Here is a 16,599-nt window from a genome sequence, read left to right as displayed (position 1 = left end):
CATCGCACACTCTTTTTTCTTAATTTTTTTCTCCAGGTGTTCTTCTAAGTATTTAGGGTTAAACATCGCAAACATTTCTTCTTTCCTCTTTTCTCGAGGTGTTCTTATAAGTATTTTGTTAATTAGACAATGATACAATCAAAAGAGATAGTAAAATGGCCAGCTCGGACAAGACTGTGCCAAGTGCTAACTATGAATTTTGAGAATAGTAAAATAATAATTCCTATATATAAATAAAAAAATAATCCAGTACAACCCAAAACTTAAATATAATATGGTTTAAAATGATCCATAAGTTATTTTTAATTTATAAGAGATTTTTTTTATTATAAGTTGTTATGAAGAAACTTATTCGAACATGGTTATAATGTCTTACATTTCTAATCTTGCTTCTATGAAAACAAACACATGTTTGTAAAAAAAAAAAAAAAAACACATTAAAGGTTGAAATTTTAAGTTTAGCTTACGTTGACCTTAGTCGTATTGATCAAGTCCTACTAAATTTTTAGTCCGTGTTGATATTAAGCCCATGGTAATAAAAAACTGTTCTAGTAAATTTGTTTGCGAATTGTCCTACTAAATTGTCTTTCATTCACAGCTCAATGAACAATCCTTAGTATTTGTTTTACATATTGTTGCCACCTTATAACTTCAACCAAGCTAAACTAGATTGGACTCCAAGGGTCTTTATTTAAACGTTATGTACATACACACATATTCTTCCGCATATTGCTCCTCCCGTTTAGTTGCTGTTATGCTTTCCTTTCTTCAAGCAAAACATATGAATATTCATAACACCCCCAGCAAAAAGTATAAAAGAAAACATTCTAGTCAAGTGTATACAGAATAAGTTTTATATATAAGACTTGCTTCTCTTTGTCAGTTCCAGTACTATTGCAGTCATCACGCGGAACTGGGGCATCAACCACTTGCATGAGTGATTCTCCGGCTATTATCATTGCTATCGTCCTTGACCACGACATGGTTTTGTTTTGTTTAACTTGTGGAGCTCAAGTTTTTATTAGAATTTGGTTACTTTTTACAAACATTTGGTGTCCTTAACCCAAATGAATTCTCGAACTACTTTTGGAGCTATATAAACTTTCCACTGCCTTTCTATCTTTAATTGTACTCTAAGAATAAATTTGTTACCATATAGTAAAAAAATATCCCAATTAATCGTAAAGAATTACACTCGAAATTAATTGACTTGGTCACAGTCCAAAGATAGAAAATTATACTGTAAGAATATATATATATATTGATTTTATACATTTATTTAATTATAAATGATTATATATGATAAATTTGTTAACTTTTATAAAATTATCTTAAATATTATATTAAAATTAATTTGTGATAAAATGATAGTGTATTACCATTTAACTCAAAAAAACTACTCATTTTTTTAAATTGAAAAAATATTAGTCTCCAACTAAAGCTAATCCAAATTAAGCTATTTTTATTTAGAACAAAGAATTAAAAAGTAGTTAATTCAAATTGTTGGGCCAAAGTAAAAGCCCATTAATAAAGCTCTAGGCCCGTAACCTGTTCATGTGGCAGTGAGGCGATGACTATGTTTGTGTCGTCTCCAACCAAACTAACTTTTTATATTACGTTTCTGTTAGTGTTAGCAGAAGAGACAGAGAAGTAAACAAACCCTAGTGAAGGAAGAGATGATTCGCAGAATCATCGCAGTGGTGAGCAGATCATACTACACGAGCAGGTCGAAGAAACCGAGCCTGTACTCGAAAATCAGCCCCCTCGGGAATCCCAACACTAGTGTGGTACCGGTGCTCGACGATTGGGTGTTCAAGGGGAACAAGCTTCGTGTCGCAGAACTTCAACGCATCATTCGTGACCTTCGCAAACGCAGTAGGTTCTCCCAATCCCTCCAGGTCAGTCACTTTTACTTACTACAATTAAATGCCACTCACTTAGATGCAACAATGTGATCAGCATAACTTGTGGAGTTGAGAAAAATGTTTTAATTTCAAAATTGTGAACCCTAATTGATGGATAACTTGCATTTAGGGGTGTTCGTAGGCCGATTCCGGTCGATTTTGATAAAATTAAAGACCCAACCCAATCAAATTTAATCAATTTGGTTTTCACAATTTTTTTTTAGATCCAACTCATGGATGATTTGATTTGGTTTGGACCAACATGTTACCCATTTAAATTTGATATTTTTTCTTAGAATTAATATTTTATATAATAATTTATCCAAATATACAATATAATTAATACAATATTATCAAATGTCTGAAAATATTAAAATTTATTTGATACCATCAACAATAGACTAATATAAATTAAAACAAAATATTCTTCAACCAGATCTACTATAATCCTTTGAATCATAATTATGTCCTACAAATTAATTTTTTGTAATAAACTTTATTGCAATCAAATTTGCTTAAACAAATGAACAAAATATCATCAATTAATATTATAAACATGATAGAAAAATAAATATGAACAAAAAGATAAAACAAATAACAATGTATTTGAAATTGATTGGTACGGTTCGGTGCGATCCAAATTCATAAATGATTCAACCCAAATTGTTTAGATCGATTTGGAACAATTCTGGTTCACGGATGACCCATACCCGTGAACACCCCTACTTACTTGGGTCAATGAGAAAGGGCTCTAATAAAAAAGGGCTCTATTTGGTCCCGAAAGTTCTTTTTTTTTTTAATAGTTCCCTTAAGTTGGTGTTTTTCTAATTTTGGTTTCATAAGTTTTTTCGTATACTTTTAGTTCCGGTAAGGTTGTGTTTTTTAAATTTTAGTTCTTTAAGATTCTAATTTTTTTATTTATAAAATTTGCACTTGTAGGGCCAAAATTAAAAAAATGCAAACTTACAAGATTAAAAATAAGCAAAATATCTTACAGGGACCAAACTTGAAAAACCACAAATTTGCCGGGACTAAAATTAGAAAAAAGTGCTAACTTGACCAAAAACATATTTAAGCTATGAAGAAAATAGTTATACATGTAACTGCTTTATTATTGTTCAAGCATGATTTAATTTGCAAATAAAAAAGTTGGTATTTTTCTAATTTTGGTTCCGTAAGTTTTTTTTGTTTACTTTTAGTTCCGGTAAGGTTGTGTTTTTTTTTTTTAGTTCTTTAAGATTCTAATTTTTTTTATTTATAGTCTCATAAGTTTGCACTTATAGGGACCAATTTTTTTTTAAAAAAATGCAAACTTACATGACTAAAAATAAACAAAATATCTTACAGGATCAAACTTGAAAATCACAAATTTAGAGGGACTAGAATTAGAAAAAAGTGTTAACTTGACTAAAAACATATTTAAGCTACGAAAAAAATAGTTATGCATGTAACTGCTTTATCATAGTTCAAGCATGATTTAATTTGCAAATAAAAAAGTTTGGTTTGGTTTTACTTATTGTGAAGCACCATGTTTGGAACGGCTCTTTGTTTATATGCTTCTACTTTTTATGGCTGCTGCAGATATCTGAGTGGATGCACAACAAAGGTGTGTGCATATTTTCTCCAACGGAATATGCCGTGCATTTGGATCTGATTGGCAAGGTTCATGGATTCTCTTCTGCAGAAACCTATTTTGATGCCTTGAAGGATCAACACAAAACCAATAAGACCTACGGTGCTCTCTTGAATTGCTATGTTCGCCAGCGCCAAACCGATAAGGCGCTGTCCCATTTGCAGAAAATGAAGGACTTGGGGTTTGCTTCATCGCCTCTGACTTATAATGACATTATGTGTCTGTATACAAATATTGGACAGCATGAGAAGGTTCCGGATGTGCTTCGTGAGATGAAACAAAACCAAGTCTTGCCAGACAACTTCAGCTACAGGATCTGTATAAATTCTTATGGTGTGAGGTCTGATTTTGGTGGAGTGGAAAGAGTATTGAAAGAGATGGAGACTCAGCCAAACATTGTCATGGACTGGAATACTTATTCTATTGCGGCCAATTTTTACATAAAAGCAGGACTTACAAGGGATGCGGTTTGTGCCCTAAGGAAATCTGAGGAAAGGCTGGACAACAAAGATGGCCAGGGTTACAATCATCTCATCTCTCTTTATGCCCAACTTGGACTGAAGAATGAGGTCATGAGAATATGGGATCTGGAGAAAAATGCTTGCAAGAGGTGCATAAACAGGGATTTCACGACCTTGTTAGAATCTCTTGTAAAGCTTGGGGAGCTCGATGAAGCTGAGAAAATACTCAAGGAATGGGAATCCTCTGACAATTGTTATGATTTTGGAATCCCAAGTATTGTAATCATTGGGTATTCACAAAAAGGTTTGCACGAGAAAGCCTTAGCCATGCTTGAAGAGTTACAAAACAAGGAAAAGGTCACCACCCCAAACTGTTGGTCTATAGTGGCAGGTGGATACATTCACAAGGGTGAGATGGAGAAAGCATTTAAGTGCTTTAAAACAGCCCTCTCTTTGTACGTTGAAAATAAAGGATGGAAGCCAAACGCAAAGGTGATTGCAGAACTATTGCGTTGGATTGGTGATAATGGCAGTGTTGAAGATGCAGAAGTTTTGGTCAGCTTATTAAGAAATGCCGTCCCAGTGAATAGACAAATGTATCACACCCTAATCAAGACTTATATACGAGGTGGAAAAGAAGTGGACGACCTTTTGGGCCGCATGGAAAAAGATGGCATCGATGAAAACAAAGAAACTAAGAAAATCATTAACAAGAAGAATGCTTAAAGTGATGCAGTTAGGGACCAATTTGAAAGAGTAAAACATTGGGAGAAGTTACGTTTGTTCACCTTTTCTCCCTGGTCATCCAGGTCTTCAAGGTCCTCAGTCCTTACGTATGAACAAAGATGATTCCATGCCCACCAAAAATGAAGCTCTGACGGGATGTGGTATCCAAATCTTCTCGTTCACATCCTCAGCACATGCATCCAGAAATTAAATCTGTCTTCTCTTAACAAATTTTTGCAAGGGGCAGCTCTGGTATAATCCGAGGATAATACTCCTTCACGGGATTTCAAAGAAGCTCATGGAAATACGAGGTGGGGGTCAAATGTTTGCAGGTTCAGAGTGAGAGAACAAGAGCAAGTTGGACTCCTCGTAGGTTGCTGTAAAAACTGCGGGACATGCCAAATCAAGATCACTTTCAACTCTTTCTCTGCTTTTCTTCACAACATCCAATACAAAATGTTCTTTTATTTATTTATATATTTCAATGGATGCTTTGTTTAGTGGCTACAAGCCAACAACATTTTTAGTTTCATAATAATCAATGCTTCAAGTTAGAGCTGAGTTTTTATTGTCAATGTGGTATATGGAATGATTAAATGAGTCACTTATATTTTATTTGGCATTAAGCACGACTATCTGAGTATGATGTCTGAATTGGCTCTATGAGATTGTCAAATTAGATGTCACCTTATGTTGTTGTAGATGAGATATTCTTTTGACCACATCAATATATGCGTGTATTCCTTGATACGTAGTTGAATAAATTGGATTCATGTTACTTGAGGCTTGAGCAGATTTCAGAAAGAATAGAAGTTCAATAAAATAATGGGATATGAATTAAATTTATAGTTGCAAAGGATTCTCATTTGCTGGTAGAGAATGCTTGCGGTTATTGGTTCCAGATTCAACCTATTTTTCTTTTCCTGATGTCCTGTGTTATTGTTTTTAACCAATCAAAACTACAATAATGTGACCTGCTCTGTTTCTACAATATTCCTCTATAATCCAAAACAGAGGAAGTAAATACATAAAGAATCACACTTGTCTGTTTTGGAATTAATGTGACATAATTACTTTACTATACCTCTGGAAGTATTCAGGGTTATGTTATTCACCTCAAGCTATTTAATGCAAATGCGGTTCAATTTTATGTTACTTTGATTTTGTATACCTGGTATGGCCGTATTTCTTCTTCACGGGAGGAATACGTGCAGATCTTAAAATGAAGCTAAAGAAGTCATCTTTCAATGTCCGTGGGGCATCAAATATTTTGGTACTATATTTACTACAAGCACTGTATGGTTATTACTGAATGCAGCGGGGTGATTTGGAAGCTAACACGAACTCAACATTTCCACCCTGTCATCTGTTGTGGTGGAGGACAGATTACGGGTTTACTCTATTAATTTAACCCAATTCTTTGTAAATCTTTTTGTACTCAAACCATGCAAGTGATTGCAGAACTTTTCAATAATATTTGCTCCAAATGATAACTTCTGCAAGTCTCCCTTTTCCGCAAATTTAGATGCCACTATCATAAGCCTAACTGACACTCCATGTGTGCATCAAAGGCAATTCAAACATTCAGAGACTACTTTAGTTTTAAGTAAAATTCAATTCAACAACTAAAATGACATTGCTGACTGCATACCGCTTACCATTTTCAGGGAGTTTAATCTTTTTTTCTTGGCATTGAGTAACATTATTCTATATTATTATATAGTAATTAACAAAACAGAACATTCACATCATCATATATCCAATCCAACTCACACACTAACAGTAGCAACTAGCAACAACACTTTGTAAAGAAAGTAAAAACAATAAGAAATTCAAAACCGCAATAGATCGAGATCAGTTTCCACCGAAGACTTTGGCGATCTTCTCAGTAGGCACCAAAGGAAGATAAGCAGAAACCCTGTAACCTTTCTCAGCAGAGGAAACAACCGCCTCGTTGTACTTCTCGGTGCAATAGGCAGCCTTGGGCAACACAACATTGGCCACCTGAGGGAAGAGCGGAAGCTGGTTGAGCTTCCGCCATGCAGACACTGCGCACTGCTCCGCCGTAGGCTCGTACTTGGAGTAAACGGTCTTGGCGTAGGCGGAGACGCCATCGCGGCGGACTTCAGAGACGACGGAGCAGGCCTGGGAGGAGACCTTCTTCACGTTGGAGGGAACGTGGCTGTCTAACTCGGCAACCTTCCGATCCGCGTATTTGAGGACCTCGCCGGGGACAAGGTGGAACCTATCGTAGACCGGAGCCACGACGGTCTTCACGGCCTCCTCCACGGTGTCGACACCGGGCTTCAGAGGACCCGCGCGCTCCTTGGCGTATGAGTAGAGGATGGCGCAGCGCATCAGAGCCTGTATGGTCGCGAATTGCACGAATTCCAGGTACTTCAGTTCTTGCTCCTCTGTTCTCTCTTCCTGAAAATTCAATCAAATTCAAACCCTAGATAAATAAACAACACATCGCAAATAGAATACTCTCGTCCTGGAATTTCAATCAAATTGAATCCCTAGATAAACAACACATGGACAATAGAATGCTCTCATTCTGAAAATTGAATTAAATTCGAACCCTAGATAAACAACAAATCGAAAATAGAATAGTCTCATTCTGAAAATTCAATCAAATTCAAACCAATAAATGGAAAATAGAATAATAAGGATGAAAAGGGATAGAACGTACGAGTTGTTGAGGTTGTGAATCGGCGTCCATGATCGAAGATTGGTGTGGGAGTATTAGGTTTTGGTGAAAATTGGGAAGGGTAATTGGGAATTTCGGTTTAGATTTTGGTGGAAATCGGAAAAGGGATTTGGAATATATAGAAAGAAGAATGTGCAGTTGTGGGAATGGGCACGAATTTAGGGGTCAAGTGGGAAACAAAGAGTTATGCTCAAAATGGGACGACAAAACGCGTTTCTTTATATATTTTCCTAACTGTGCTGAACCAAGTCTTGTGAGAGAGGGCTGACGCTATTTCTTCCACGTTAAGTTTCAACGCCGCAACGCAAGTTTTGTTTTAAAATCGAGAAGAACCTAGAATAATTCTTTAAATATAATTGATGTGTGTATTTAAACCAGAATATTCCAACCAAGTGATTCAACACATTGATTAATATACTGAAAATTGTTAGGATATTACAATAAGTAATTAGACACAGCTAATAAATGTATTGAAGATTAATAAAGTTTTTTACTTTTAATTTTGTATCTAGTTTAAATATAATAATGTTGTAAATTTTTGCTATTTTATTATTTAATCTTAAACTATCCTGTATAATGAAATTATTGATTTTTATAATAATTATTGTGAAAATTATACATAAAATAATATTTAATTAATTTATTGTAAAAAATTAAACTCTTCAATTTTTTTAATTAATATAGCCCTTGCTAGTATTGTGTCCGTTTGTTTTTTTTTTAGAGGCATATTTTAAACCAACACGTACAAGTATACAACACATGGTATCAATTTCGGCCTACCCATGGTTTTTTATTTCGGCAAAAAAGATATAATATATAAAGGGCACAAGATTTTTTTTCCTAAGGTAAAAAAAACACGGATGTTTTCAACTTAGTGGGTCAAAAATTAAGTTCGTTCGTAATATGTGATTGTCACTTATCTATGAAAATTTTTCTGATAAATAAATAAGTTATACTCATATGAATATAAGAGAACCTTACACTGTTTGAGTTATATAAAGGACACAAGATGAACCAACCAAGGACATCCTAAAACCTTGTTTCACCGGCTTAAGAAATATTAACGATAAGAATACCCATGGTTAATATGTCCAGTTTTTGCTTTTTTATTTTACGTGTCCAGCTGAATTTTGAGAGTTTGTTTGCCCAACTTCATTTTAATTTGAAAAGGAATATTCTATGTTGGGCTGTTTTTAAGGGAGGGGCCCGAGGATTTAGAAAATAGAAAACAACCAAAAATTATTATTGGGAAACAAATTTTTAAAAATTAACTAATCAAACAAGTATTTTAATATTTGAAAACTAAAAACAGTTTTTTATAGTCCTGTTTTTCTTAGAGCTTTCGTGATCAACTAACTATCAACTGTTGTAAATTTGCGAACCTTAGGACAATTCTTATGTATTCCTTTGGACTTGTGTTTGTCTAGAAGTATCCACCAATATCCCATTGAACAACATTGACTTATTATTTTCATGATCTTATTTTCTTAATTTTATTTATGAGTTAATAAATTTTTAATTAATTAAAAATTATTTGTTATCTCTCTTTTTTTTAATTATATGACTGTTTTTTTTTAAAATAACTACTAGATAAAAAGAATAAAAAAGGACGAGATATTCTCTGAATGGAATGAAATGAAATATATTGAATTCAATTTTTTTATTGAAATTTTTTTTATAGTTATTTATTATTCTCAGAGGAAAAAAAAATAATCCACTCATATTTCATTAATTTAAATTGAACTAAATTAACTTTAAATTTATAATTAAACATTGGATTATACTACACTAACTCCAATTCTCATCACTAAAAAAGTGATACACTCAAAAAATACAGATAATTCGTGAATTTTATGAGCAATTTGTGCCCCATTCAAATTATCTTTTTAAGTCAAGGGAATAAATTGTGCATCTTTTGCTACACATATCCAATTTCCAATAGTATTATAAATATCAAACTTTAAAAAATAAATAAACATAATGTTACACATATCCAATATATAATATAAAGAGATTGATAATAAATTTGAAAGAGTCGAATTGCACAGTACAAGCATAAGGCTTACAAATGTTCAGGATTAATTATTTCATGTTATTTAAGTGTCAAAACATGATAGCTTTGTTTTGAATAAAACTAAAAGAGAAAACAAAAAAAAGTAAAATAAAAAAAATGTGTTTTTTGAATGAATAAAATAAAAAATAAAAAACTAAAATAATATCTCTTTACTTATTTGGATGAGATAAAACAATATGCAATAATATTTTTATATTAATTAAAAAAATTGTTCTATTATTTATTCTTAACCCAAAATTATTTATTATCTTTTTAAAAAAATCTTATATTGTGAAAAATAATTTATCTTTTAAAAATTTAGAGAGAGAGAGAGAGATGCACCAAAATCATTTTTGTCATAGTAAATGTAAATGGAGAAGGATTACTAAATTTTGGAATTCCTCCTTTCCATTTCAATATACTTTCTTCCACTTTTGTTTTAAAATAATAAAAAAAATAGGGGAAGAAGTAGAATTGATATTTTTAAGTGTCCAAAAAAAAAGAGGGGAAGGCATGAGAGGGGGGTATACACGTAACACAGTGAGGTGAAATGAGAGGGCAGAATTGTTTTTACCTTTTAGCTGTTAGTTTCTGTTATGGTCTTTGTTTTGCCATTTTCTGAAGAGAGAGAGAGAGAAGTCAAGGGGAGGGTATTCGTATTCTGAATTGAATTAGATTAACTTTAAATTTATCACTAAACTATTTTAAATGATGAAGTAAGAAAATCTAACATTAAATTGTGCAACTTTTTTTCTTCAAAAAAGATTAATCCTGAGGTGACATTCTTCAATTAGATACGGTTGCAACATCTAGTTAAGTAAAAATGTGGGGGGCTGCAAACGAGAAAAACATGCCTTAGGTAACAAGAGACCCATTAGTCTTTACATATGATCGCAAATAGAGCTACAGGAAACTACTAGATCGATCAAATGTAGAACTAAATATAACCCAAACAAAGAATGCAACATACTGCTTTATAATATTCATTCATTGCCACTCGGAACTCCTTCACAGCTCTACGCACGTTCTTGTATTCTTCCTCGTCCTCTGGATCTGCCATAAACAGAACTCAATCATATAACTTAAAACTCAATTTCAAAACAAGATAACATAAAATTATCTATATATTATTTTTATGTAACAAGAAATAAGAAAAAAGCAATGGTCAATTGATTTTGCATCTAGGAATGCATCACCAATTCTTCCTGAATTTCAATACTTGGCCAATAGCAGAGCAGCATATGAATCAACTATCTGCAAGGCAATAATCCTCAAGCTTAGGAAGCACATACAAGTTACAGCAACAGCATCATAAAATACATTTTCAGAAAATGAAAATATCTATACTTTCGTACTAGATATAACTTGTGATCAATAAAATATAACACAAATCTGCTTCTACAAAAGTCATGCAGCTAAATAAATGAACTTATGACGATAAAAAGAAATAGGAATCCATTTTTCCAGAATAACATGAAGTACCATCTATATTTTCTGGTCGTGAGAAGTCCATGCCAAACTCGATTTCTTCTGGGAAATCTTTGGGAGGTTCAAAAACCACATGCTCATATCGTGATTTCTTATTCAAATCCTTCACAATTCTTTCAGGAGGCTCCTCAGAATGCCCATGATAATTAAACAAAGTAGACAATACTTCTTTCTGAAGGTCGTGTTTTTGTTTCTGTTGCTGATATAATTCTGTTCCTTTAGTTGACGCTATGTTTCCATCAATATTATAAAGAAAATACAAATTACAATCCAAAACATCATAAAATGAGTTGATTATGCCGGTAGAGCACAACTTCAATTGAAACAAATATAAAGTAGAACTCCCTGATCTTTAAAGGTAAATAGGATGATGCAAAAAGTAGTAGATATTAACAGAAAACAAAATGTAGAAACAAAAAAGTAAAATATACCCTCTGGTATAAATTTAAATCCTGAGACTTTCTTTGAGTTGAAGGTGCTTCAGATTTTGGTTTCATATCTGTAAACTGTAAAAGTATAGTTAGCTTGAACAGCAATCTCAGAATCTAGATGACCATCAGAATTTTAATGAGGACATAAAGATACAATTTTCTGAACAAAAGGTGAAAGTCAAAAACTACGAATACAAAACCATCACCAACAAAGCAGAACAGGAAGCCAAAGGCTATTTTTATTCTTCGATAATAATCATGAGCAAGAATAAAACAACCTATAATTATTTTTTACAAAACATTCCGCACTTCTTTCAAATGATTTGGTTATAGAAACAATTTATGTCTATCATCATTAGACATCATTCAAGAGGAAGGCTGGCACGTGGCAAACAACTTTCACAACAGGATTACAGGAGGTAACCCTCTCCTTTCTGTAAAATCTGTCCCGAGGTGAATTTACCAATCCTTGCACCCATTGCAAAGGAATTTCGAAATTTGCAAATTATAATATCTTCAACCAAGCATAATTGAAAGAAAGTAGCACAAGTAATCCGGGCTGAGCTTCAAACATAAATAAATAATCTTGGTATTTGTTAGGAACCAAGAATTGAAATGAAGAAGAAAATAAAAGATTTTATTGACTAGTAAGAAAAGAACAAAAAATAGGAGAAAAAATTCTCCTCCAAGTGTTTCTCCTTCACAAGGGATTTTTCCTTTAACAAAGAAATAATGCTCAATCTACAAATGATAAGATCCCCTCTCTCCTATCCTTCTTCCCCTATTTATATCTAATAAACCCTTCTAACTAACTAATTAACTCATTAGTAGTCTAACTATATTAACTGACTCTTCCTTCTCCTTGTATCCTAACCGTATTCATACTTACTCTACCAGCTGAATCACCAAGAACAGCTGTCCTTTTGCCTGAAGCCATATTTGATCGATCTAGTAGTTTCCTCAAGCTCTGGATGATTGCAATAAATATTTTATTAGGCATAGGCAACAAGTGCTATTTCTAAATGCACAACAATGATGCCATGGAAATTAGAAATGACACTAGAAAACACAAGATCTAGGTAGTCTGAACCGAAAAATCATGATTATTAATAATCTCAATGTTAAGGATGAAAACTATATTTTCTTATTTATCTTAGAGAGAGATAAAATCAAAGACAAATGTTTTAAAAAAAAAGAAGACCAAAATTCAATCATTTATTCATTTTACAGGGACGGAAAATAGTGGATTTCAAATTTTAGATGATGAAAAAAATTATAAGACTCAAACTAACATTCTTTCATTTTTAAGCCAAATATATGTAAACTGTACTGGAAAAAAAATAAACAAATAATATACTAACACAATTTTTTTAGCAGTAGACAACAGGAAAATAATATGTTTTTCTCTTTAGTCACACAAGAACCATGACAGCTAGTTAAATGCACATGATCCGGTTTTTAAATCCCACAAATTAAACTTCATACCCCTCTTTCTAGTCCTCAAACCATGCAATTAATTGCAGCAAGCCTTTAATATTTAAACACTTGAGACTCACAACAAGCATGGGGTACCTAAAAATGGGCACATCAAGACTCACAAAATACTTGATATATTTGCTTTTTCTAAGTGTGGCATTTTCCTCTGATGCCAGCATGTTCCCTCCACCTTCAGGTACAGACCCTGATCGAGGTATGCATGGACGCGGCACTGGCAGTCTAGGACATGGTGGAATGGGTCCTCTACTTTGTACACCTCTCAATTGTCCTACCCCAAGTGGATTCTGTGGTGTAACATACATTAACTTTGAACCTCAACCTTGTAGCCACCACGCACACCAAAACAATGAAATACTAGAATAGGCTATGGCTATGACTTTAGCCCCTATGATCTGATTATTAAATTGTTCCAACATTTTTTTTTTAACCATTGTTCCAACATGTTAATGTTCTTAGCATGATAGCCAAATCAAGTCTATTCAGCACAGGCTGAAACGTTTCTGGACTTGATCATATGTAATAACAATACGTATATATTAGTGCACACTGCCAATAATTGCTGAATAATATACAGCAACAATGTGTTGTTGAAATAGTTCTATGTTTGTCAGGTTTCTTGAAAAATAGTTTCACACTCAGATTTATGGAAACGAAAAGAGGGAGAAAAATTAAAGAAACGAGTATTGCTTATGAAGTTACAACAAGAATGATTCTGCTGAAAAAGTCCTTTTTAACATAGAAGTAACATACATTTCTACCAAACAACTTCAAGTACAAGGTTTTTGCAGTGACTGAACTCTGAACCTTATTACTTGGGGATGAAATGGGGAGTGCTCACTTCTTCCCTTCATTAGACATGCATCTACAAACAGAATTACTAGGACATTTTTAGTTATTTTTACACCAAGTTTGAATTTGATCATACTTTTTTAGTAGTGATCAATTATTCTCCCTTGACTTCAGCAACTGCATCAGCCCAATTAGCAGCACTTCCAGTGCGAGGAATGCTGGGAATCTTTGTGTACAAATCCACCTGAAAATATACACTCAAGATGTTTCCACTGTCATCTTCATGCGCAACAGCTTGAACCTTGTGCAGTGGATGATCAAAGCTTGTCAACCCACTTCCATTGATGAAAATGCACCCTGCATTCCAATTGAAGAAGTAAATGAAAATTACAAAGCATTCTGCCTAATTGGGAGCAGCAAGGTTTCAGAAAATGTTAAGATTTTGTTTGGATAAACTTCTCAGTAAGCACTCATAGGAGAAAAAAATAAGAAGATAAAACCAACTTTTGAAGAAGCTAAATAAAAGTCTAGCTTATACATTCACTAATTTTAACTTGATTCATTTAAACTTCTTGTTTTCTTAACCTTAAGTACCTATTTATTGAAAGTTTATCTGAATAGGGCCTAAATAATTAAGACTTCAGCTTAACAGCTCTCAGGTTAAATGGTAACCATAATAATCAAATACTAGTTATTTTTTATCGGAATTGAGAAAGTTGAGAGCTGAATGGAAAGATAGTAAAGCTAAACTAACCCGGAGGAAAAGCTGCACAAGCTTGTCCACATCCCTCTCTGATGATTGTAGGGTCATCAGAACAGACTAAGGATCCATCTCTTGCCATTCCCCATTGAAATTTCACACTTCCTTCACGATCCTAACATATGCAGCAAGCAATTATGTCAACCAACACTAACTAACTATCCAAGTAGAGTAAGAACGAACAAAAGGTAACCCATTTGTGATCAGAATTCACCCTGGCTATAAAAAGAGTATATGTCTTGGCATCAAAGATGATGAATGCAAATTTTCCATCAAGATGTTTAACAACTTGGTCAGGTGGGTAGGGAGCGCGATCTCTTAGGGCCTTATAGGCTTCAATCACAATCATGGCTTCTGTTGCTTGTCTTGGGAGCCCATAATGATGTCTAAGCTCAGCTATGTTTGCTAGAGCTCCCATAAAAATGCAGAAGATATCATCCAAAACAACAATACACCTGCAGATACATTCACAACAATGAGAAATTAGTGTTTTGGTGAATATTTACAAAAATAATTTTAAATGACATTGATTAAATTGATTTTACAAATTAGTTTTGAAGTGAAATAATTTATGTTTAAATATTATTTTTTTGTCCTGGATCAGAGATCATCCCTAACACACTAGGACAAAAACTAATCTGCTTGTAGTCCATGATTGTTGCTGACCCAAGAAAATTGTGCATAACAGAGGATATCAAACACAAATTCTCTTGTTAGATAGATCGTTCCTCCAAATGTGAATACAAGGGAGCCTTGCGCCACTACATAACCCCAATAAGTTTGTATTCAGGATAGTATAATTTTTTTATCCTATGCAAATGCTACTTAAATTACTTCAACTAAAAATCGATTTTGGACTAGAATCAATACTTCAAAGTTGGACTAAACATGTGAATATTTACTTAAAATCACATTATCTGATATTTAAACGTGATTATTAATAATCTAATCTGAACCCAAATACAAAATTGAATCCCGAGTAAAAGGCAGAAATTTTTTTAAAATTGAATTCATGTAGTTGCTTCACTGATTTACAAGTACATACGGTTTTCCAGTGTAGTTTTGGATGAAATGCATGATGAGAATTCAAAGCTAAGAACTATTTTGAACTTATAGTACTACTGGATTCTTTCTTTATAGAAAGCCATTTCAAATAAACTTTATATCTACCTGGGGTGTATTGGACTTTCATCTTCATGAGACAGAGCCATAAAATTCCCATGTGGAAGGTTGTAAACTGCAGAATCTGGCCACAAAGATTGAAATTTCTGTACAATTTCTTCTGGGGTCTTTGAATTATTGGACCCCATTGCCGGAAGCCTCAGTTCCTCCGGTGGTTTTCCAATGGCTTTTGCAAACACCGCCAACATTTTTGCTTATTAGTTTGGTTAGTTAAAATTCAATGGTTCTTCAGCTTGTGATATCCTCAAAGCTGGTTTAGCTATAGACTTCCATAGGACTGGGGTTCAACTAATTTGTGATGAAACCATTAAAAAATTCACAAACTTACAAATAGTGGCATTGGAGATTATGTACGTGGCAACCTCACAGGATGGTTTCAGATTCCGTGGTGATACGTGTAATAATACGTAACCAAGATACAAGTTACATGCATTCAAAGTGGTACCAAAAGTCATATTGGTCTGTCTACTTCAATGGCAGTCTTTGAAAACAGTCCCATTACTCTCCGAAGTCCGAACATTTATTTTATTTGTATTATTAAATTTTTACTAACTATTGTTTATTTATTTTAATTATTTTCAATCATATAGATTTGAGATGTATTTTCTCCAACAATAACCCGAAATCTCTATTGTGCATTTGTGTTTATCCGTAAGCACGGACCAAGCCAATTACGTCTATCCATAAGTAACTTAGGTTTGGACTATTCAAAAAACATTTATGCGAGTGATATATATCGCACCAATCCAACGACGCTTATCCATTTGCAACTTTGGACTATATAGCAAAAGAGTATTTACATGACTGAAAGACAGAGTGATCTAGGTGTTTCTTCCCATTCCTGCAAGGGCAAAACTGGGGCCCACCTATGTAGTTGTATATATCCCATGGGAAAATGTTTGATAGACAATATTGTGTAATAAGATTTATGTTATAATAAAAACAAAGATATATATAGATAAATG

The 16,599-nt window shown here is 33.4% G+C and overlaps 3 protein-coding genes and 1 long non-coding RNA gene across 4 annotated transcripts; 1 reads left to right on the top strand and 3 right to left on the bottom strand.

Moving 5' to 3' along the window:
- The first annotated feature begins 1,602 nt into the window (after window positions 1–1,602).
- Window positions 1,603–5,472, top strand: LOC114387154 (pentatricopeptide repeat-containing protein At4g21705, mitochondrial). The gene is made up of 2 exons (XM_028347285.1): window positions 1,603–1,898; window positions 3,486–5,472. Exons 1-2 carry the CDS (start codon window positions 1,677–1,679, stop codon window positions 4,722–4,724), a joined length of 1,461 nt encoding a protein of 486 aa, XP_028203086.1. The 5' UTR covers window positions 1,603–1,676; the 3' UTR covers window positions 4,725–5,472.
- Window positions 5,473–6,384: 912 nt separating this feature from the next.
- LOC114387155 (stress-related protein-like) lies at window positions 6,385–7,722 on the bottom strand. The gene is made up of 2 exons (XM_028347286.1): window positions 7,417–7,722; window positions 6,385–7,151 (listed from the first exon to the last, which is right to left on the bottom strand). The coding sequence occupies exons 1-2, from the start codon at window positions 7,444–7,446 to the stop codon at window positions 6,579–6,581; spliced, it is 603 nt and encodes a 200-aa protein (XP_028203087.1). The 5' UTR covers window positions 7,447–7,722; the 3' UTR covers window positions 6,385–6,578.
- A 2,497-nt stretch (window positions 7,723–10,219) lies between these two features.
- LOC114386552 lies at window positions 10,220–11,668 on the bottom strand. The gene is made up of 2 exons (XR_003661109.1): window positions 10,970–11,668; window positions 10,220–10,741 (listed from the first exon to the last, which is right to left on the bottom strand). It is a non-coding gene; the product is annotated as an uncharacterized LOC114386552 (long non-coding RNA).
- A 1,903-nt stretch (window positions 11,669–13,571) lies between these two features.
- LOC114387093 (stem-specific protein TSJT1-like) lies at window positions 13,572–16,059 on the bottom strand. Its single transcript, XM_028347218.1, has 4 exons — window positions 15,623–16,059; window positions 14,667–14,907; window positions 14,447–14,567; window positions 13,572–14,049 (listed from the first exon to the last, which is right to left on the bottom strand). The coding sequence occupies exons 1-4, from the start codon at window positions 15,820–15,822 to the stop codon at window positions 13,847–13,849; spliced, it is 765 nt and encodes a 254-aa protein (XP_028203019.1). The 5' UTR covers window positions 15,823–16,059; the 3' UTR covers window positions 13,572–13,846.
- Between the last annotated feature and the right edge of the window lie 540 nt (window positions 16,060–16,599).

Source organism: Glycine soja, chromosome 15, assembly GCF_004193775.1.
Source record: "Glycine soja cultivar W05 chromosome 15, ASM419377v2, whole genome shotgun sequence".
NCBI lineage: Eukaryota > Viridiplantae > Streptophyta > Magnoliopsida > Fabales > Fabaceae > Glycine > Glycine soja.
Note: the sequence above shows the minus strand (reverse complement) of the source record. Positions and strands in the feature narration are given on the sequence as shown.